The 20,544-nt window shown below is 46.6% G+C and overlaps 1 protein-coding gene across 1 annotated transcript in view; it reads right to left on the bottom strand.

The window, feature by feature from the left end:
* LOC121559089 (methyl-CpG-binding domain protein 2-like) overlaps positions 1-20,544 on the bottom strand; it is a 111,303-nt gene that overhangs the window by 74,299 nt on the left and 16,460 nt on the right. The window contains exon 2 of the mRNA XM_041872384.2: positions 7,326-7,485. Coding sequence (XP_041728318.1) covers positions 7,326-7,485 — 160 coding nt within the window. The remainder of the gene's footprint in view (positions 1-7,325; positions 7,486-20,544) is intronic.

Below are 20,544 nucleotides of genomic sequence, written 5' to 3'. Positions count from 1 at the left end.
GTCCCCTGATTAGAAGGGAAGAATGAGAAACAGCAGAGGAAGTGGCTTCCAGGTCCAGAGTTGAATTTGAGGGGTCTATTCAGTGCGGCTTGTAAAAACACTACATTACACTACAATAGAATAGAATAGACCTACACAGCGTATGACCGTCTCCTAGCAGTCCTATTGTAATGTGTTGGTGTTTGTATAGCTCTGCTTAGTAGTGACAGATGAAGTAATGAACTGGTCTTACTTCTCAACATGTAACATGGCTGAAAAGCTGCTCCAGGCCTGTGTGTGTCAGTGTTGTCGACAGTGGCTGTGCGTACGTGCGTACATGCATGCATGCTGAAACGGCTGTGCCTACGTGCGTACACGCATGCATGCTGAAACGGCTGTGCCTACGAGCGTACACGCATGCATGCTGAAACGGCTGTGCCTACGAGCGTACACGCATGCATGCTGAAACGGCTGTGCGTACTTCTGTCGGTGCTAGGGCTGGCACAATTACTGTATAATCGCGTAATGGATGAAGACCGTCATGAATAAATAAAATAACCGTCATAACCGATAAAAAAAATACTTATATTTATTTATTTCCTTTTTTGGGGGGAAGAACAACTGATTGAAGACGGGGCGGCCAGACATTGACGGGGCGGCCAGACATTCTGCTGTAACATTGACTACAGCAACATGGATTCTACAACGCGATGAAACTTTGTTGCTCCTTTTGCTGAAACAAGAAAAGTGTTGTAGAAACCAAGCCTTTGGTTACCTAGGCAACGCCCCCCTGCCTGCAGCAGCACGTGTGCCTCTTAAAAAAATGTGTGTGTTGCTAGGCCACTCCACGTTGCCCTGGGAGCCTGCCTCGTCGTCAAGTAACGCTTCTAAGGCTACGTCCCAAAGGGCACCCTATTCCCCTTTACAGTGGACTGCTAGTGGTCAAAAAGTAGTGCACTATATAGGGAATAGGGTGCCATTTGGGATGCAAGCCAAGAGAGAGGGCTAACAAGGACAGAGGAATGACCGACAGCTCACAGATGTCGAGGGGCTCTGGAGACCAACTTAGATAAACACACATTCGTCAACAAACTACCATCAGTACATTCCTGTGAAGGTGTTTACTACCATCAGTATATTCCTGTGAAGGTGTTTACTACCATCAGTATATTCCTGTGAAGCTGTTTACTGCCATCAGTATATTCCTGTGAAGCTGTTTACTGCCATCAGTATATTCCTGTGAAGCTGTTTACTGCCATCAGTATATTCCTGTGAAGCTGTTTACTGCCATCAGTATATTCCTGTGAAGCTGTTTACTACCATCAGTATATTCCTGTGAAGCTGTTTACTACCACCAGTATATTCCTGTGAAGGTGTTTACTGCCATCAGTACATGAGGAGCATTGTGAACACTGAATCCGCCACATGTCAATCCTAGCAGGCCTGAAACTGCTCTAAGGGAATCTGCCCTGAGAGTGTTGAGAAAGTAGTGGAACTGCACCTGACGACCAAACACTTCCTGCTTCCTCTGTCTCTGGGAGTCAGGTCAGGGTTGTGTTCAGTAGGCACCAAACAGAAGAATAATGTCTGAAACGGTATGAAACAGTACCAATAAAAAAAAAACTACAATTTTTGTTTTCTGTTTTAAAATGTTTTGCCAACATTTTGAACATGGAAGCTCCTCGAAAGCACTGGAGCTTCAGCCCTTCGTGACCCTGACGGCCCTGACCGGTTAGGCCTGGGAGGTGGCAGAATGGACTGCTGTTATCTGTGGATCCAGGGTGTTCTCCAACACAATGATTAGAACACACGAGGGAGGAGTTACTCTCACTGCAACCGCTACAACCAACGGTCGGTGCTCCCTTACCAACATACTGACTGTACGTTGAACTATGTACAGTGGATGTGGTCCTCCATGTGTACTGACTGACTGTACGTTGAACTATGTACAGTGGATGTGGTCCTCCATGTGTACTGACTGACTGTACGTTGAACTATGTACAGTGGATGTGGTCCTCCATGTGTACTGACTGACTGTACGTTGAACTATGTACAGTGGATGTGGTCCTCCATGTGTACTGACTGACTGTACGTTGAACTATGTACAGTGGATGTGGTCCTCCATGTGTACTGACTAACTGTACGTTGAACTATGTACAGTGGATGTGGTCCTCCATGTGTACTGACTGACTGTACGTTGAACTATGTACAGTGGATGTGGTCCTCCATGTGTACTGACTGACCATACGTTGAACTATGTACAGTGGATGTGGTCCTACATGTGTACTGACTGACTGTACATTGAACTATGTACAGTGGATGTGGTCCTCCATGTGTACTGACTGACTGTACGTTGAACTATGTACAGTGGATGTGGTCCTCCATGTGTACTGACTGACCATACGTTGAACTATGTACAGTGGATGTGGTCCTCCATGTGTACTGACTGACTGTACGTTGAACTATGTACAGTGGATGTGGTCCTCCATGTGTACTGACTGACTGTACGTTGAACTATGTACAGTGGATGTGGTCCTCCATGTGTACTGACTGACTGTACGTTGAACTATGTACAGTGGATGTGGTCCTCCATGTGTACTGACTGACTGTACGTTGAACTATGTACAGTGGATGTGGTCCTCCATGTGTACTGACTGACTGTACGTTGAACTATGTACAGTGGATGTGGTCCTCCATGTGTACTGACTGACTGGCAGGTGAGAGGAGAGCCGCCAGTAGAGCCTCTGTCTGTCTGTATGACCTCTGACCTACCAATAACGTAGCCTATAACATAGAAATAGAATTACTAGAATGGATTCCCATTGATTCGCATTCTATACTCAACAGCTACTACAACACAGCAACAGATATACTCAACAGCTACTACAACACAGCAACAGATATACTCAACAGCTACTACAACACAGCAACAGATATACTCAACAGCTACTACAACACAGCAACAGATATACTCAACAGCTACTACAACACAGCAACAGATATACTCAACAGCTACTACAACACAGCAACAGATATACTCAACAGCTACTACAACACAGCAACAGATATACTCAACAGCTACTACAACACAGCAACAGGTATGCTCAACAGCTACTACAACACAGCAACAGATATACTCAACAGCTACTACAACACAGCAACAGATATACTCAACAGCTACTACAACACAGCAACAGATATACTCAACAGCTACTACAACACAGCAACAGATATACTCAACAGCTACTACAACACAGCAACAGATATACTCAACAGCTACTACAACACAGCAACAGATATACTCAACAGCTACTACAACACAGCAACATATATACTCAACAGCTACTACAACACAGCAACAGATATACTCAACAGCTACTACAACACAGCAACAGATATACTCAACAGCTACTACAACACAGCAACAGATATACTCAACAGCTACTACAACACAGCAACAGATATACTCAACAGATACTACAACACAGCAACAGATATACTCAACAGCTACTACAACACAGCAACAGATATACTCAACAGCTACTACAACACAGCAACAGATATACTCAACAGCTACTACAACACAGCAACAGATATACTCAACAGCTACTACAACACAGCAACAGATATACTCAACAGCTACTACAACACAGCAACAGATATACTCAACAGCTACTACAACACAGCAACATATATACTCAACAGCTACTACAACACAGCAACAGATATACTCAACAGCTACTACAACACAGCAACAGATATACTCAACAGCTACTACAACACAGCAACAGATATACTCAACAGCTACTACAACACAGCAACAGATATACTCAACAGATACTACAACACAGCAACAGATATACTCAACAGCTACTACAACACAGCAACAGATATACTCAACAGCTACTACAACACAGCAACAGATATACTCAACAGCTACTACAACACAGCAACAGATATACTCAACAGTTACTACAACACAGCAACAGATATACTCAACAGCTACTACAACACAGCAACAGATATACTCAACAGCTACTACAACACAGCAACAGATATACTCAACAGCTACTACAACACAGTCAGCTGCTGTGCAACATGGAGAGTAGCACTGATCGTGTTAAGGGAAGATAGGGAATTACCTACAGGCACTGGGTTCATCCCAATAATATCTCATTTCTCCCTGAAGTGTACACTTCACACAAATTGACTACTTGACTACTTCCCACAAATCTAAAAGCATTAGATCACAAACAACAACAACAACAACAGCATTAGATCAAAGAACAACAACAACAACAACAGCATTAGATCACACAGGTCTGATAGGTGTACTGTAGCTAGTGTTGAGGTCCACAAGCATCAATCGTTCAAGAGTGGAATGTTTTACCGGGAACAGGGAAATGTGTGAGTGTCCAAAACATTATGAACACCTACTCTTTCCATGACCGACTGACCAGGTGAATCCAGGTGAAAGCTATGATCCCTTATTGATGTCACTTGTTAAATCCACTTCAAATCAGTGTCGATGAAGGGGAGGAGACCGGTTAAAGAAGGATTTTTAAGCCTTGAGACAAGTGAGACATGGATTGTGTATGTGTGCCATTCAGAGGGTTCATCCCAATAATATCTCATTTCTCCTGAAGTGTACACTCGTTAACAGCTTCCCACAAATCATCAAGCATTGGATTGGTGGAGGCATGGGCTACAGTGGGTATTTCCACCATATTACCTATACCAGTCACTTTCAAAATCAGTAAAAAGGGAAGTGAACAAGTGCACACTTTGGGAGGAAGGAGAGATAATTGGGACGTAGCCATTGAGTGAAGAAAATATTGAAGTACACAGGCTAGTCATGAAAACCACTGCTAGCACAGGGCTGAGAACAGTAAGGAGCTGAGAATAGTCTTCTGTGAAAGAGACCTTGGTCTCAATATGACTCCCTGCTAAAATAAAGACTAAATAAATACAATTGGCCATGAGGAGAACTTAGTGAACAGCAGTTGATGGCCCCTGATGTGTAGCCCAGGCTAACCTGTACCAGTTGATGGCCCCTGATGTGTAGCCCAGGCTAACCTGTACCAGTTGATGGCCCCTGATGTGTAGCCCAGGCTAACCTGTACCAGTTGATGGCCCCTGATGTGTAGCCCAGGCTAACCCGTACCAGTTGATGGCCCCTGATGTGTAGCCCAGGCTAACCCGTACCAGTTGATGGCCCCTGATGCGTAGCCCAGGCTAACCTGTACCAGTTGATGGCCCCTGATGTGTAGCCCAGGCTAACCTGTACCAGTTGATGGCCCCTGATGTGTAGCCCAGGCTAACCTGTACCAGTTGATGGCCCCTGATGTGTAGCCCAGGCTAACCTGTACCAGTTGATGGCCCCTGATGTGTAGCCCAGGCTAACCCGTACCAGTTGATGGCCCCTGATGTGTAGCCCAGGCTAACCTGTACCAGTTGATGGCCCCTGATGTGTAGCCTAGGCTAACCTGTACCAGTTGATGGCCCCTGATGTGTAGCCCAGGCTAACCTGTACCTTGTTGATGGCCCCTGATGTGTAGCCTAGGCTAACCTGTACCTTGTTGATGGCCCCTGATGTGTAGCCTAGGCTAACCTGTACCTTGTTGATGGCCCCTGATGTGTAGCCCAGGCTAACCTGTACCTTGTTGATGGCCCCTGATGTGTAGCCCAGGCTAACCTGTACCAGTTGATGGCCCCTGATGTGTAGCCCAGGCTAACCTGTACCTTGTTGATGGCCCCTGATGTGTAGCCCAGGCTAACCTGTACCAGTTGATGGCCCCTGATGTGTAGCCTAGGCTAACCTGTACCAGTTGATGGCCCCTGATGTGTAGCCCAGGCTAACCTGTACCAGTTGATGGCCCCTGATGTGTAGCCCAGGCTAACCTGTACCAGTTGATGGCCCCTGATGTGTAGCCCAGGCTAACCTGTACCTTGTTGATGGCCCCTGATGTGTAGCCCAGGCTAACCTGTACCAGTTGATGGCCCCTGATGTGTAGCCCAGGCTAACCTGTACCAGTTGATGGCCCCTGATGTGTAGCCCAGGCTAACCTGTACCAGTTGATGGCCCCTGATGTGTAGCCCAGGCTAACCTGTACCAGTTGATGGCCCCTGATGTGTAGCCCAGGCTAACCCGTACCAGTTGATGGCCCCTGATGTGTAGCCCAGGCTAACCCGTACCAGTTGATGGCCCCTGATGTGTAGCCCAGGCTAACCTGTACCAGTTGATGGCCCCTGATGTGTAGCCTAGGCTAACCGGTACCTTGTTGATGGCCCCTGATGTGTAGCCCAGGCTAACCTGTACCAGTTGATGGCCCCTGATGTGTAGCCCAGGCTAACCTGTACCAGTTGATGGCCCCTGATGTGTAGCCCAGGCTAACCTGTACCTTGTTGATGGCCCCTGATGTGTAGCCCAGGCTAACCTGTACCAGTTGATGGCCCCTGATGTGTAGCCTAGGCTAACCTGTACCAGTTGATGGCCCCTGATGTGTAGCCCAGGCTAACCTGTACCAGTTGATGGCCCCTGATGTGTAGCCCAGGCTAACCTGTACCTTGTTGATGGCCCCTGATGTGTAGCCCAGGCTAACCTGTACCAGTTGATGGCCCCTGATGTGTAGCCTAGGCTAACCTGTACCAGTTGATGGCCCCTGATGTGTAGCCCAGGCTAACCTGTACCAGTTGATGGTCCCTGATGTGTAGCCCAGGCTAACCTGTACCAGTTGATGGCCCCTGATGTGTAGCCCAGGCTAACCTGTACCAGTTGATGGCCCCTGATGTGTAGCCTAGGCTAACCTGTACCAGTTGATGGCCCCTGATGTGTAGCCCAGGCTAACCTGTACCAGTTGATGGTCCCTGATGTGTAGCCCAGGCTAACCTGTACCAGTTGGTGGCCCCTGATGTGTAGCCTAGGCTAACCTGTACCAGTTGATGGCCCCTGATGTGTAGCCCAGGCTAACCTGTACCAGTTGATGGTCCCTGATGTGTAGCCCAGGCTAACCTGTACCAGTTGGTGGCCCCTGATGTGTAGCCCAGGCTAACCTGTACCAGTTGATGGCCCCTGATGTGTAGCCCAGGCTAACCTGTACCAGTTGATGGCCCCTGATGTGTAGCCCAGGCTAACCTGTACCAGTTGATGGCCCCTGATGTGTAGCCCAGGCTAACCTGTACCAGTTGATGGCCCCTGATGTGTAGCCTAGGCTAACCTGTACCAGTTGATGGCCCCTGATGTGTAGCCCAGGCTAACCTGTACCAGTTGATGGCCCCTGATGTGTAGCCCAGGCTAACCTGTACCAGTTGATGGCACCTGATGTGTAGGCCAGGCTAACCTGTACCTTGTTGATGGTGAGATTCTCATTCCGTAGCCTCTGTTTGCTCTTCTGCAGCTTGCTGGGCATCATCTTGCCCGTTCGGAAGTCGAAGCATCCCAGGTCCACCGTGTTGCCTAGGTAACGGGACAGCTGAGGTTTGCTCCGGAACTTCTTCCCCTTGGGACTGAGGGGGAGAGGAAACACAGACAGCATTAGATCACCAACAACAACAACAGCATTAGATCACAAACAACAACAACAACAACAGCATTAGATCACAAACAACAACAACAGCATTAGATCACAAACAACAACAGCATTAGATCACCAACAACAACAACAGCATTAGATCACAAACAACAGCATTAGATCACAAACAACAACAACAACAGCATTAGATCACAAACAACAACAACAGCATTAGATCACAAACAACAACAACAGCATTAGATCACAAACAACAACAACAACAGCATTATATCAAACACAGACAGCAGCATTAGATCAAACAACAACAACAGCATTAGATCACAAACAACAACAACATTAGATCACAAACAACAACAACAACAGCATTAGATCACAAACAACAACAACAGCATTAGATCACAAACAACAACAACAGCATTAGATCACAAACAACAACAACAGCATTATATCAAACACAGACAGCAGCATTAGATCACAAACAACAACAACAGCATTAGATCACAAACAACAACAGCATTAGATCACAAACAACAACAACAACAGCATTAGATCACAAACAACAACAGCATTATATCACAAACAACAACAACAACAGCATTATATCACAAACACAGACAGCAGCATTAGATCACAAACAACAACAACAACAGCATTAGATCACAAACAACAACAACAGCATTACATCACAAACAACAACAATATATAATATAATAATATAATATGCCATTTAGCAGACGCTTTTATCCAAAGCGACTTACATACATTTTTGTGTATGGGTGGTCCCGGGGATCGAACCCACTATCTTGGCGTTACAAGCGCCGTGCTCTACCAGCTGAGCTACAGAGGACCACAACAGCATTAGATCACACAGGTCTGATAGGTGTACTGTAGCTAGTGTTGAGGTCCACAACCATCAATCGTTCAAGAGTGGAACGTTTTACCGGGAACAGGGAAATGTGGCCTATGTACTCTGAGTGTCCAAAACATTATGAACACCTACTCTTTCCATGACAGACTGACCAGGTGAAAGCTATGATCTATTATTGATGTCACTTGTTAAATCCACTTCAAATCAGTGTAGATGAAGGGGAGGAGACAGCTTAAAGAAGGATTTTAAAGCCTTGAGACAACTGAGACATGGATTGTGTATGTGTGCCATTCAGAGGGTGAATGGGCAAGACATAAGATGTAAGTGTCTTTGAACGGGGTATGGTAGTAGGTGCCAGGCGCACCGGTTTGTGTCAAGAACTGCAACGCAGCTGGGGTTTTCAACAGTTTCTTATGTGTATCAAGAATGGTCCACCACCCAAAGGACATCCAGCCAACTTGACACAACTGTGGGAAGCGTTGGAGTCAACATGGGTCAGCATCCCTGTGGAACGCTTCCGACACCTTGTAGAGTCCACGCCCCGACAAATTGAGGCTGTTCTGAGGGCAAAAGGGGGTGCAACTTAATATTAGGAAGGTGTTCATAATGTTTTGTACACTCAGTGTATTTCACAATGTTACTAAAGCAAGCAGTGTGTATTAATAGCAGCACTGCCAGTCTCGTTATGTGTTGGTAATGGGGCTGTATTAATAGCAGCACTGCCAGTCTCGTTATGTGTTGGTAATGGGGCTGTATTAATAGCAGCACTGCCAGTCTCGTTATGTGTTGGTAATGGGGCTGTATTAATAGCAGCACTGCCAGTCTCGTTATGTGTTGGTAATGGGGCTGTATTAATAGCAGCACTGCCAGTCTCGTTATGTGTTGGTAATGGGGCTGTATTAATAGCAGCACTGCCAGTCTCGTTATGTGTTGGTAATGGGGCTGTATTAATAGCAGCACTGCCAGTCTCGTTATGTGTTGGTAATGGGGCTGTATTAATAGCAGCACTGCCAGTCTCGTTATGTGTTGGTAATGGGGCTGTATTAATAGCAGCACTGCCAGTCTCGTTATGTGTTGGTAATGGGGCTGTATTAATAGCAGCACTGCCAGTCTCGTTATGTGTTGGTAATGGGGCTGTATTAATAGCAGCACTGCCAGTCTCGTTATGTGTTGGTAATGGGGCTGTATTAATAGCAGAACTGCCAGTCTCGTTATGTGTTGGTAATGAGGCTGTATTAATAGCAGCACTGCCAGTCTCGTTATATGTTGGTAATGGGGCTGTATTAATAGCAGCACTGCCAGTCTCGTTATGTGTTGGTAATGGGGCTGTATTAATAGCAGCACTGCCAGTCTCGTTATGTGTTGGTAATGGGGCTGTATTAATAGCAGCACTGCCAGTCTCGTTATGTGTTGGTAATGGGGCTGTATTAATAGCAGCACTGCCAGTCTCGTTATGTGTTGGTAATGGGGCTGTATTAATAGCAGCACTGCCAGTCTCGTTATGTGTTGGTAATGGGGCTGTATTAATAGCAGCACTGCCAGTCTCGTTATGTGTTGGTAATGGGGCTGTATTAATAGCAGCACTGCCAGTCTCGTTATGTGTTGGTAATGGGGCTGTATTAATAGCAGCACTGCCAGTCTCGTTATGTGTTGGTAATGGGGCTGTATTAATAGCAGCACTGCCAGTCTCGTTATATGTTGGTAATGGGGCTGTATTAATAGCAGCACTGCCAGTCTCGTTATGTGTTGGTAATGGGGCTGTATTAATAGCAGCACTGCCAGTCTCGTTATGTGTTGGTAATGGGGCTGTATTAATAGCAGCACTGCCAGTCTCGTTATGTGTTGGTAATGGGGCTGTATTAATAGCAGCACTGCCAGTCTCGTTATGTGTTGGTAATGGGGCTGTATTAATAGCAGCACTGCCAGTCTCGTTATGTGTTGGTAATGGGGCTGTATTAATAGCAGCACTGCCAGTCTCGTTATGTGTTGGTAATGGGGCTGTATTAATAGCAGCACTGCCAGTCTCGTTATGTGTTGGTAATGGGGCTGTATTAATAGCAGCACTGCCAGTCTCGTTATATGTTGGTAATGGGGCTGTATTAATAGCAGCACTGCCAGTCTCGTTATATGTTGGTAATGGGGCTGTATTAATAGCAGCACTGCCAGTCTCGTTATGTGTTGGTAATGGGGCTGTATTAATAGCAGCACTGCCAGTCTCGTTATGTGTTGGTAATGGGGCTGTATTAATAGCAGCACTGCCAGTCTCGTTATATGTTGGTAATGGGGCTGTATTAATAGCAGCACTGCCAGTCTCGTTATATGTTGGTAATGGGGCTGTATTAATAGCAGCACTGCCAGTCTCGTTATGTGTTGGTAATGGGGCTGTATTAATAGCAGCACTGCCAGTCTCGTTATATGTTGGTAATGGGGCTGTATTAATAGCAGCACTGCCAGTCTCGTTATGTGTTGGTAATGGGGCTGTATTAATAGCAGCACTGCCAGTCTCGTTATGTGTTGGTAATGGGGCTGTATTAATAGCAGCACTGCCAGTCTCGTTATGTGTTGGTAATGGGGCTGTATTAATAGCAGCACTGCCAGTCTCGTTATGTGTTGGTAATGGGGCTGTATTAATAGCAGCACTGCCAGTCTCGTTATATGTTGGTAATGGGGCTGTATTAATAGCAGCACTGCCAGTCTCGTTATATGTTGGTAATGGGGCTGTATTAATAGCAGCACTGCCAGTCTCGTTATGTGTTGGTAATGGGGCTGTATTAATAGCAGCACTGCCAGTCTCGTTATGTGTTGGTAATGGGGCTGTATTAATAGCAGCACTGCCAGTCTCGTTATGTGTTGGTAATGTGGCTGTATTAATAGCAGCACTGCCAGTCTCGTTATATGTTGGTAATGGGGCTGTATTAATAGCAGCACTGCCAGTCTCGTTATGTGTTGGTAATGGGGCTGTATTAATAGCAGCACTGCCAGTCTCGTTATGTGTTGGTAATGGGGCTGTATTAATAGCAGCACTGCCAGTCTCGTTATATGTTGGTAATGGGGCTGTATTAATAGCAGCACTGCCAGTCTCGTTATGTGTTGGTAATGGGGCTGTATTAATAGCAGCACTGCCAGTCTCGTTATGTGTTGGTAATGGGGCTGTATTAATAGCAGCACTGCCAGTCTCGTTATGTGTTGGTAATGGGGCTGTATTAATAGCAGCACTGCCAGTCTCGTTATATGTTGGTAATGGGGCTGTCAACGTAAGAAACACTTGTCAGTTGCCACATGTACTTAGGCTAAATACTAGATATGAGGGCGACTTTCCCGGGAATTCAATTCTTCCAAGAAAAATGTGACTCATCGTTCTCAGGATGGAGGAAATGTTTAAAGGCTGCATGGAGGGCCATGTTATGTGGCAGTGGATCAATGGCATCACAACATAACCCTGGTCAAACCCAGCAACATAACCCTGGTCAAACCCAGCAACATAACCCTGGCCAACCCCAGCATGGCATCACAACCCAGCAACATAACCCTGGCCAACCCCAGCATGGCATCACAACCCAGCAACATAAATGTATCATGGGTCCCTGATCTGTACTATACAGAAATACATAATGATGATATGAAAGTCATGCTCTTCATGGGGATGTATCCTGAATAGGAACACACAGGTAGAAATATGCAATATCATTCTTTGCATATTTGGGTTTTATTCTACACAAAGGCTATTATTTTTAATGAGCTCCGCCCCCAAACAAGACCCCAGGTGGTGAGGGTAGACAACAACACCTCCGCCACGCTGAACCTCAATACGGGGGGGGCCCCCCAGGGGTGTGTGCTCAGCCCCCTCCTGTACTCCCTGTTCACCCATGACTGCGCAGCTACGCACAACTCCAACTCAATCATCAAGTTTACTGACGACACGACAGTGGTAGGCCTGATTACCAACAATGACGAGACAGCCTACAGGGAGGAGGTTAGAGGCCTGGTGGAGTGATGCCAGGAAAATAACCTCTCCCTCAACGTCAACAAAACTAAGGAGTTGATTGTGGACTACAGGAGACAGAAGAGGGAGCACGTCCTCTCCTACAAATCAAATGTTATTTGTCACATGCGCCGAATACAACAGGTGTAGACCTTACAGTGAAATGCTTACTTACAAGCCCTTAACCAACAATGCAGTTTTAAGAAAAACTTTTTTTTTTTTAAGGCAGTAAATGAGGCAGAATGAACTGTTTCGCTGCCAGACAAGGCTCCGCTGATAGCCAGGTGTAGCGGTGGTAAGGATTCACTCCATGGTGCTGAAAAGAAAGCTCTGCTGTTGGGACAGCTTTATGGAGGCCCTAACAGTTTGAGGGCACCGTTTGTCACCGTTATAGTGCAATTCATGTATTATTTAGTGTTGTGGCTTTGCTGGCATGCATTTTTTTTTTTTTTTTATCAGTTTGCCCCACCAAGATTGACATGCTAAAATCGCCACTGTACACTACACCCCTCAAACTCATCTCTGGACCTCCAAGTCAGTTCCACTGCGTTGTTTCATTCTTCCCCTCTAATCAGGGACTGATTTAGACCTGGGACACCAGGTGTTTGCAATTAACTATCAGGTAGAACAGAAAACCAGCAGGCTCCGGACCTCGTAGTGTAAGAGTTGAATACCCCTGCACTACATGATTGTGCCACAACGTTTTTGCCGTCCCAAACAAATTTCATGATCGGGGTGAAATCCTATGAACTTGGACTAGGGTCAGTACGTTGGACTGGCGTAGTTTGAGCAGGTCAAGGACGCACCGATGATGGCTGTTCCCTTCTCCAGATCCCTGTCAGATGTCCAGATAACTTTCTGACATGTCAGACATTTTGGTCGTGCATCTTATAGTATGAGCAGTGCTACGACGCGATTGGGCAAGAACTGCTGCCAATAGCCAATGAACATTTAGCATGTGAGCTAAACAATGATGGTGAAGAGGAGAGTAACAACACCATAACGGAGACAGACTGGTGGACCGTGGTGATGGAGACAGACTGGTGGACCGAGGTGATGGAGACAGACTGGTGGACCGAGGTGATGGAGACAGACTGGTGGACCGTGGTGATGGAGACAGACTGGTGGACCGTGGTGATGGAGACAGACTGGTGGACCGTGGTGATGGAGACAGACTGGTGGACCGTGGTGATGGAGACAGACTGGTGGACCGTGGTGATGGAGACAGACTGGTGGACCGTGGTGATGGAGACAGACTGGTGGACCGTGGTGATGGAGACAGACTGGTGGACCGTGGTGATGGAGACAGACTGGTGGACCGTGGTGATGGAGACAGACTGGTGGACCGTGGTGATGGGAGACAGACTGGTGGACCGTGGTGATGGAGACAGACTGGTGGACCGTGGTGATGGAGACAGACTGGTGGACCGAGGTGATGGGAGACAGACTGGTGGACCGTGGTGATGGAGACAGACTGGTGGACCGTGGTGATGGAGACAGACTGGTGGACCGTGGTGATGGAGACAGACTGGTGGACCGTGGTGATGGAGACAGACTGGTGGACCGTGGTGATGGAGACAGACTGGTGGACCGTGGTGATGGAGACAGACTGGTGGACCGTGGTGATGGAGACAGACTGGTGGACCGTGGTGATGGAGACAGACTGGTGGACCGTGGTGATGGAGACAGACTGGTGGACCGTGGTGATGGAGACAGACTGGTGGACCGTGGTGATGGAGACAGACTGGTGGACCGTGGTGATGGAGACAGACTGGTGGACCGTGGTGATGGAGACAGACTGGTGGACCGAGGTGATGGAGACGGACTGGTGGAGCTTTGGAGAGAACGTAGCTGCCTTTTCAATGGATGAGTTTGTTTTACATGGCCCGGTGCCCCGGTTGGGCAGAGTTTGATTATTTTAGACCATTCCATTGGACCTTAAAAGGAAAGGTTCACCCATTTTGAATGTTATATTGTTTTTGTGCATCTCGGAGTGATGTTCTATCGATTCCCTGGGTCATTTCATGTTTTCATCTGTATCTGAGTTACTGCCGTTCAAGCAGGCAGAAATCCGTCCAGTATGACGTAGCACTGTGATAAAGTCGCTCTCACTACACTGGAAGTTAATAGGAATACGACTTTTAGATTGTGAAAACGTCTATCATACATGTCAGATTTCAATACTATCCGATGTCATAACTCGGGAGGATGTCTTCTCTCGAATGAGCCATTGATCATATTTTTGCGATATTCCTACCTCGAGAAATGTGTAATTTAACGGAGGGTCTAGCACATTTCTCCTAGTTGTCTGTCTCTTTAGTCCAGGGTGCATTGCAGGGTGCCGTTGTCAGATATATTATATAAAGGAGATAGGAATCCAATGAATGGAGGAACGTATAACGCCCCGCCCAGCAGACTGTCGACCAATCGCGTTCACGTTGTCATGCTGCGTCACTGCTAAGCTAATCGTCACGGAAATCCCTTCTCAAAGTCACTGTATACGTCGAAACGTTCCCATTTTCCTAGAAAGTACGTAATGTCACGATTCCAACTCTGTACGATACTACAGATAGCAAGTGAATTGTCTCACATCTCGGAAAAGATTTGTAATGTTGTACTTCTTGTTGATGAAATTCATGTTAATGTTGGGTTTTTGAGCTAGCACACAATAGACTCCCATTCAGTCCTTGAAATCGCTCAGAATGCGCAGCACATTAACGTAGCATGGGCAACGTTTCCCATCTCCTCAAAAGTATATCTGCCGTTGCGAATGTTAGACTCCACTCTGTGAGGCACATCGATCTGCAGGTTGAACATGGTGAGATTGTAGACTCCTAAATTGGATAGTGCAGTTTGTTTAGGCGATTTCACAGCTAACTAGCTACGTTACATGCTGATATTGTCTTTGGTATTGTTGTGTGTAGCTACGTTTGCTAGCAAGCTACCTAGCTAGCCAGCCAGCCAGCCCAGAGAGAGAGCATTGCTTTGTGGATTTTGTAGTCGACTTGAGCTGCAACAGATTTCCACATGGATGTTGCTACCAACCTCATTATAACGCCAAAAAGAAACGTGTTCACAAAGAATATTGTTCTCACATTTGAGTGTTATTTGACACTGTAAATTAAAAGGAATGAGTGGTTTTGGATGCAAAATGAACTCCACCAATATTACATCTGCATCCTACCATGACAGAAACCAGAAAGATTATATGAAATAATAATGATAATATCAAATGATCCATATTATGCGTCTCGGTCTCTTTTTTTTATGTTTTCTGTAATAATGTGCACTCTAATAAAGCAACTCACTGTTTGCGTCAGCATTTATTTCCTACGAAACTGAGAAACGCAGGGCAGGATCAACTAGGAAATCATGGTGTAATGTGATATTTTTTTATTTAACCTTTATTTAACCAGGCAAGTCAGTTAAGAACAAATTCTTATTTACAATGACGGCCTACACCGGCCAAACCCGGGACAACGCTGGGCCAATTGTGCGCCGCCCTATGGGACTCCCAATCACGGCCGGTTGTGATACAGCCAGGAATCGAACCAGGGGGGGTCTGTAGTGATGCCTCAAGCACTGAGATGCAGTGCCTTAGACCGCTGCGCCACTCGGGAGCCCATTTAGAACAAGGAAATCTAAATTATGAAGATTTTAGAAGTTGTGTAGTGTATGCCCAGCGTTAGGCAAACTGAAAGAGTGTTGAAAACAATCAGGGAGGTTGTCCAACCATGACCGCCTCCATCTAGCTCAGCTCCTCTCATACGCAGATGGAACGAGCGCCTAGCTCCGTAAACAGCTCTGTGACTCATTGCTATGCAGATCGACCTCTGTAACCAGTAGTCGGAAGGACACAGATGAGTGTGTGACCGTGACGTGGTTCAGGGGCGAGTGGGTATGTGACTCAGCGATGAGTCAAAGCTGAACCAGAGAGAACTCACCCTGCCACATAAAGCCTTTCAGAGAGAACTCACACTGCCACATAACAACGCCTTTCAGAGAGAACTCACCCTGCCACATAACAAAGCCTTTCAGAGAGAACTCACCCTGCCACATAACAAAGCCTTTCAGAGAGAACTCACCCTGCCACATAACAACGCCTTTCAGAGAGAACTCACCCTGCCACATAACAACGCCTTTCAGAGAGAACTCACCCTGCCACATAACAAAACCTTTCAGAGAGAACTCACCCTGCCACATAACAACGCCTTTCAGAGAGAACTCACCCTGCCACATAACAAAACCTTTCAGAGAGAACTCACCCTGCCACATAACAAAACCTTTCAGAGAGAACTCACCCTGCCACATAACAAAACCTTTCAGAGAGAACTCACCCTGCTACATAACACAACCTTTCAGAGAGAACTCACCCTGCCACATAACAAAACCTTTCAGAGAGAACTCACCCTGCCACATAACAAAACCTTTCAGAGAGAACTCACCCTGCCACAAACACACCCCAGCCCACTCTCAGACTGACTACCTCTCTACCACAGGGCTCACTAGTGAGAGGGGTTAAGGGTGTGAAATTCCACAGTGGTTAGCTTTCGGTCAAGTTAAGTGGAAACCATAATAATTATAATAATTATAATAATTTGCCATTTAGCAGACGCTTTTATCCAAAGCGACTTACAGTCATGTGTGCATACATTTTTGTGTATGGGTGGTCCCGGGGATCGAACCCACTAGCTTGGCGTTACAAGCGCCGTGCTCTACCAGCTGAGCTACAGAGGACCACCATGGCAGGCATGAAGGAAAAAACCAGACCAGAAATCACTCAAAATGTCAATGTCCTAGACGGACCTGTGTCAGCGACCATTCTCAACATGTAGGCTGTTTCCCCATAGTTAGCTTAGCTATCATGCTAATTTGCATGTGCGCCAGTAAGTTACACAGCAAAGTGGTTGTGAAAAGGGAAGAGAGGAGTGGAGAAACTGGACAGAGGGAGTGATAGAGTAGCCTCGATGGCTTCTCCCTGGCTTCTCCCTGGCTTCTCCCTGGCTTCTCCCTGGCTTCTCCCTGGCTTCTCCCTGGCTTCTCCCTGGCTTCCCCCTGGCTTCCCCCTGGCTTCCCCCTGGGCGTAGACACCAGCTCAGGGAGAACTGAAAGTAGAGAGAGCTCTTCAGGAAGTTTCCTGTGTGTGTGCCTGCCTATCTGTCTGCCTGCCTACCTGACTATCTGTCTGCCTGCCTACTTGCCTGCCTATATGTCTGCCTGTCTGCCTGCCTATCTGTCTGTCTGCCTGCCTGGCTATCTGTCTGTCTGCCTACCTGTCTGTCTGTCTGCCTACCTGTCTGTCTGCCTGCCTGCCTGGCTATCTGTCTGTCTGCCTGCCTATCTGTCTGTCTATCTGCCTGCCTATCTATCTGGCTATCTGCCTGCCTATCTGTCTGCCTACCTGTCTGTCTGTCTGCCTGCCTGGCTATCTGTCTGTCTGCCTGCCTATCTGTCTGTCTATCTGCCTGCCTATCTATCTGGCTATCTGCCTGCCTATCTGTCTGCCTACCTGTCTGTCTGTCTGCCTGCCTGGCTATCTGTCTGTCTGCCTGCCTATCTGTCTGTCTGTCTGCCTGCCTATCTGTCTGCCTGCCTGCCTATCTATCTGGCTATCTGCCTGCCTATCTGTCTGCCTGCCTATCTATCTGGCTATCTGCCTGCCTATCTGTCTGCCTGCCTATCTATCTGTCTGTCTGTCTGTCTGTCTGTCTGCCTGGCGGTAGGCTCTGTGTGTAGTTGTGAGAGCGACTATGTGAAGGGCAGGGGGCACACTTCCATGGCATGCTTGCTCCTCCCCCTCCCCCAGTGTAAACACAGCCCTCCTCCAGCCCTTTCGTCTCACTGCTGACAGCACGCTTTGCACCAGCTGGGTTGAAGGCAGGGACACAGGCAGACAAGACACACAGGCAGGCAAACAGAGAGACGAACCGAGAACGGTCAACAGTTAGAAAAAGGCAAGATACAGTGCATTCGGAAAGTTTTCAGACCCCTTAAATTTTACATTTTAGTCATTTAGCAGACGCTCTTATCCAGAGCGACTTACAGTTAGTGCATACATTTTCATACTGGCCCCCCGTGGGAAACGAACCCACAACCCTGGCATTGCAAGCGCCATGCTCTACCAACTGAGCTACAGGGGACTTTTTCCATTTTGTTAAGTTACAGCCTTATTCTAAAATTGATTAAATAAAACATTTTCCTCATCAAATCTACACACAATACCCCATATTGACAAATGAAAACAGGTTTTTAAACATTTTAGCAAATGTATAAAAAATGAAAAAACCGAAATACCTTATTTACATAAGTATTCAGACCCATTGCTATGAGACTCAAAATTGAGCTCAGGTGCATCCTGTTTCCATTGATCATACTTGAGATGTTTCTACAACTTGATTGGAGTCCACCTGTGGTAAATTCAATTGATTGGACATTATTTGGAAAGGCACACACCCGTCTATATAAGGTCCCACAGTTGACAGTGCATGTCAGAGCAAAAACCAAGCCATGAGGTCGAAGGAATTGTCCGTAGAGCTCAGAGACAGGATTGTGTCGAGGCACAGATCTGAGGAAGGGTACCAAAAAAATTCTGCAGCATTGAAGGACCCCAAGAACACAGTAGCCTCCATCGTTCTTAAATGCCAAACTGAGCAATTAGGAGAGAAGGGCCTTGGTCAGGGAGGTGACCAAGAACCCGATGGTCACTCTGACAGAGCTTCAGAGTTCCTCTGTGGAGATGGGAGAACCTTCCAGAAGGACAACCGTCTCTGCAGCACTCCACCAATCAGGCCTTTATGGTAGAGTGGCCAGACGGAAGCCACTCCTCAGTAAAAGGCACATGACAGAAAGCTTGGAGTTTGCCAAAAGGCACCTAAAGGACTCTCAGACCATGAGAAACAAGATTCTCTGGTCTGATGAAACCAAGATTGAACTCTTTGGCTTGAATGCCAAACGTCATGTCTGGAGGAAACCTGGTACCGTCCCTACGGTGAAGCATGGTGGTGGCATCATCATGCTGTGGGGATGTTTTTCAGCGGCAGGTACTGGGAGACTAGTCAGGAACGAGAGAAAGATGAAAAGAGCAAAGTACAGAGAGATCCTTGATGAAAACCTGCTCCAGAGCGCTCAGGACTTCAGACTGGGGCGAATGTTCATACTTCCAACAGGACAACGACCCTAAGCACACAGCCAAGACAACACAGGAGTGGCTTCAGGACACGTCTCTGAATGTCCTTGAGTGGCCCAGCCAGAGCCCGGACTTGAACCTGATCGAACATCTCTGGAGAGACCTGAAAATAGCTGTGCAGCGACGCTCCCCATCCAACCTGACAGAGCTTGCAAGGATCTGCAGAGGAGAATGGGAGAAACTCCCCAAATACAGGTGTGCCAAGCTTGTAGCATCATACCCAAGAAAACTCAATGCTGTAATTGCTGCCAAAGGTGCTTCAACAAAGTACTGAGTAAAGGCTCTGAATACTTATTTAAATGTAATATTTCCGTTTTATTTTTTTTATACATTTGCAAACATTTCTAAAAACGTGTTTTTACTTTGTCATTATGGGGTATTGTGTGTTGATTGATGAGGGGAAAAAAACAATTTAATCAATTTTAGAATAAGGCTGTAACGTAACAAAAATGTGGAAAAAGTCAAGGGGTCTGAATACTTTCAGAATGCACTATAGGAGAGACAAACAGAGATCAGAGAGACAGAGGGAGACATACTGAAATATACCAACACAGAGACGGACGGACGGGGGGGGACGGGGGGGACGGGGGCAATGCACCCTCTCAATGTGGAAGAGAAAGATAATGATTGTGTAAATTGGCCATTGAAGTAAATTAATTCCACTGAAGTGATCGCATTTCATGTTGCCTTGCCTTGTCCACGGCTTCCCTTCCCATCAATCGCCTGGCTCTTCCCCAGCATGGAGGTATAGGGCATTTACATCTTCAACAAAGTGCTGAGTAAAGGCTCTGAATACTCTGGAGGACCCATGAGCACCAACATGGGAAGTTCATAGAGCATGTCAAATTGGGCGTCAAATGAAAGCTATATTTTGGGGAAATGAAGGCATAGATTTGAAATGTTGTAACCATTTTCCAACTAAAAAACTCTGGCATAAGTGAAGGCTTTGATTTCTGGATAAACAGATGGAAAAGGGGTCTTAGTCAACATTTACCAG

The sequence above is a fragment of the Coregonus clupeaformis genome, unplaced genomic scaffold, assembly GCF_020615455.1.
Source record: "Coregonus clupeaformis isolate EN_2021a unplaced genomic scaffold, ASM2061545v1 scaf0289, whole genome shotgun sequence".
NCBI lineage: Eukaryota > Metazoa > Chordata > Actinopteri > Salmoniformes > Salmonidae > Coregonus > Coregonus clupeaformis.
The sequence above is the reverse complement of the archived record's forward strand: the minus strand, read 5'-3'. Positions and strand labels throughout refer to the sequence as shown.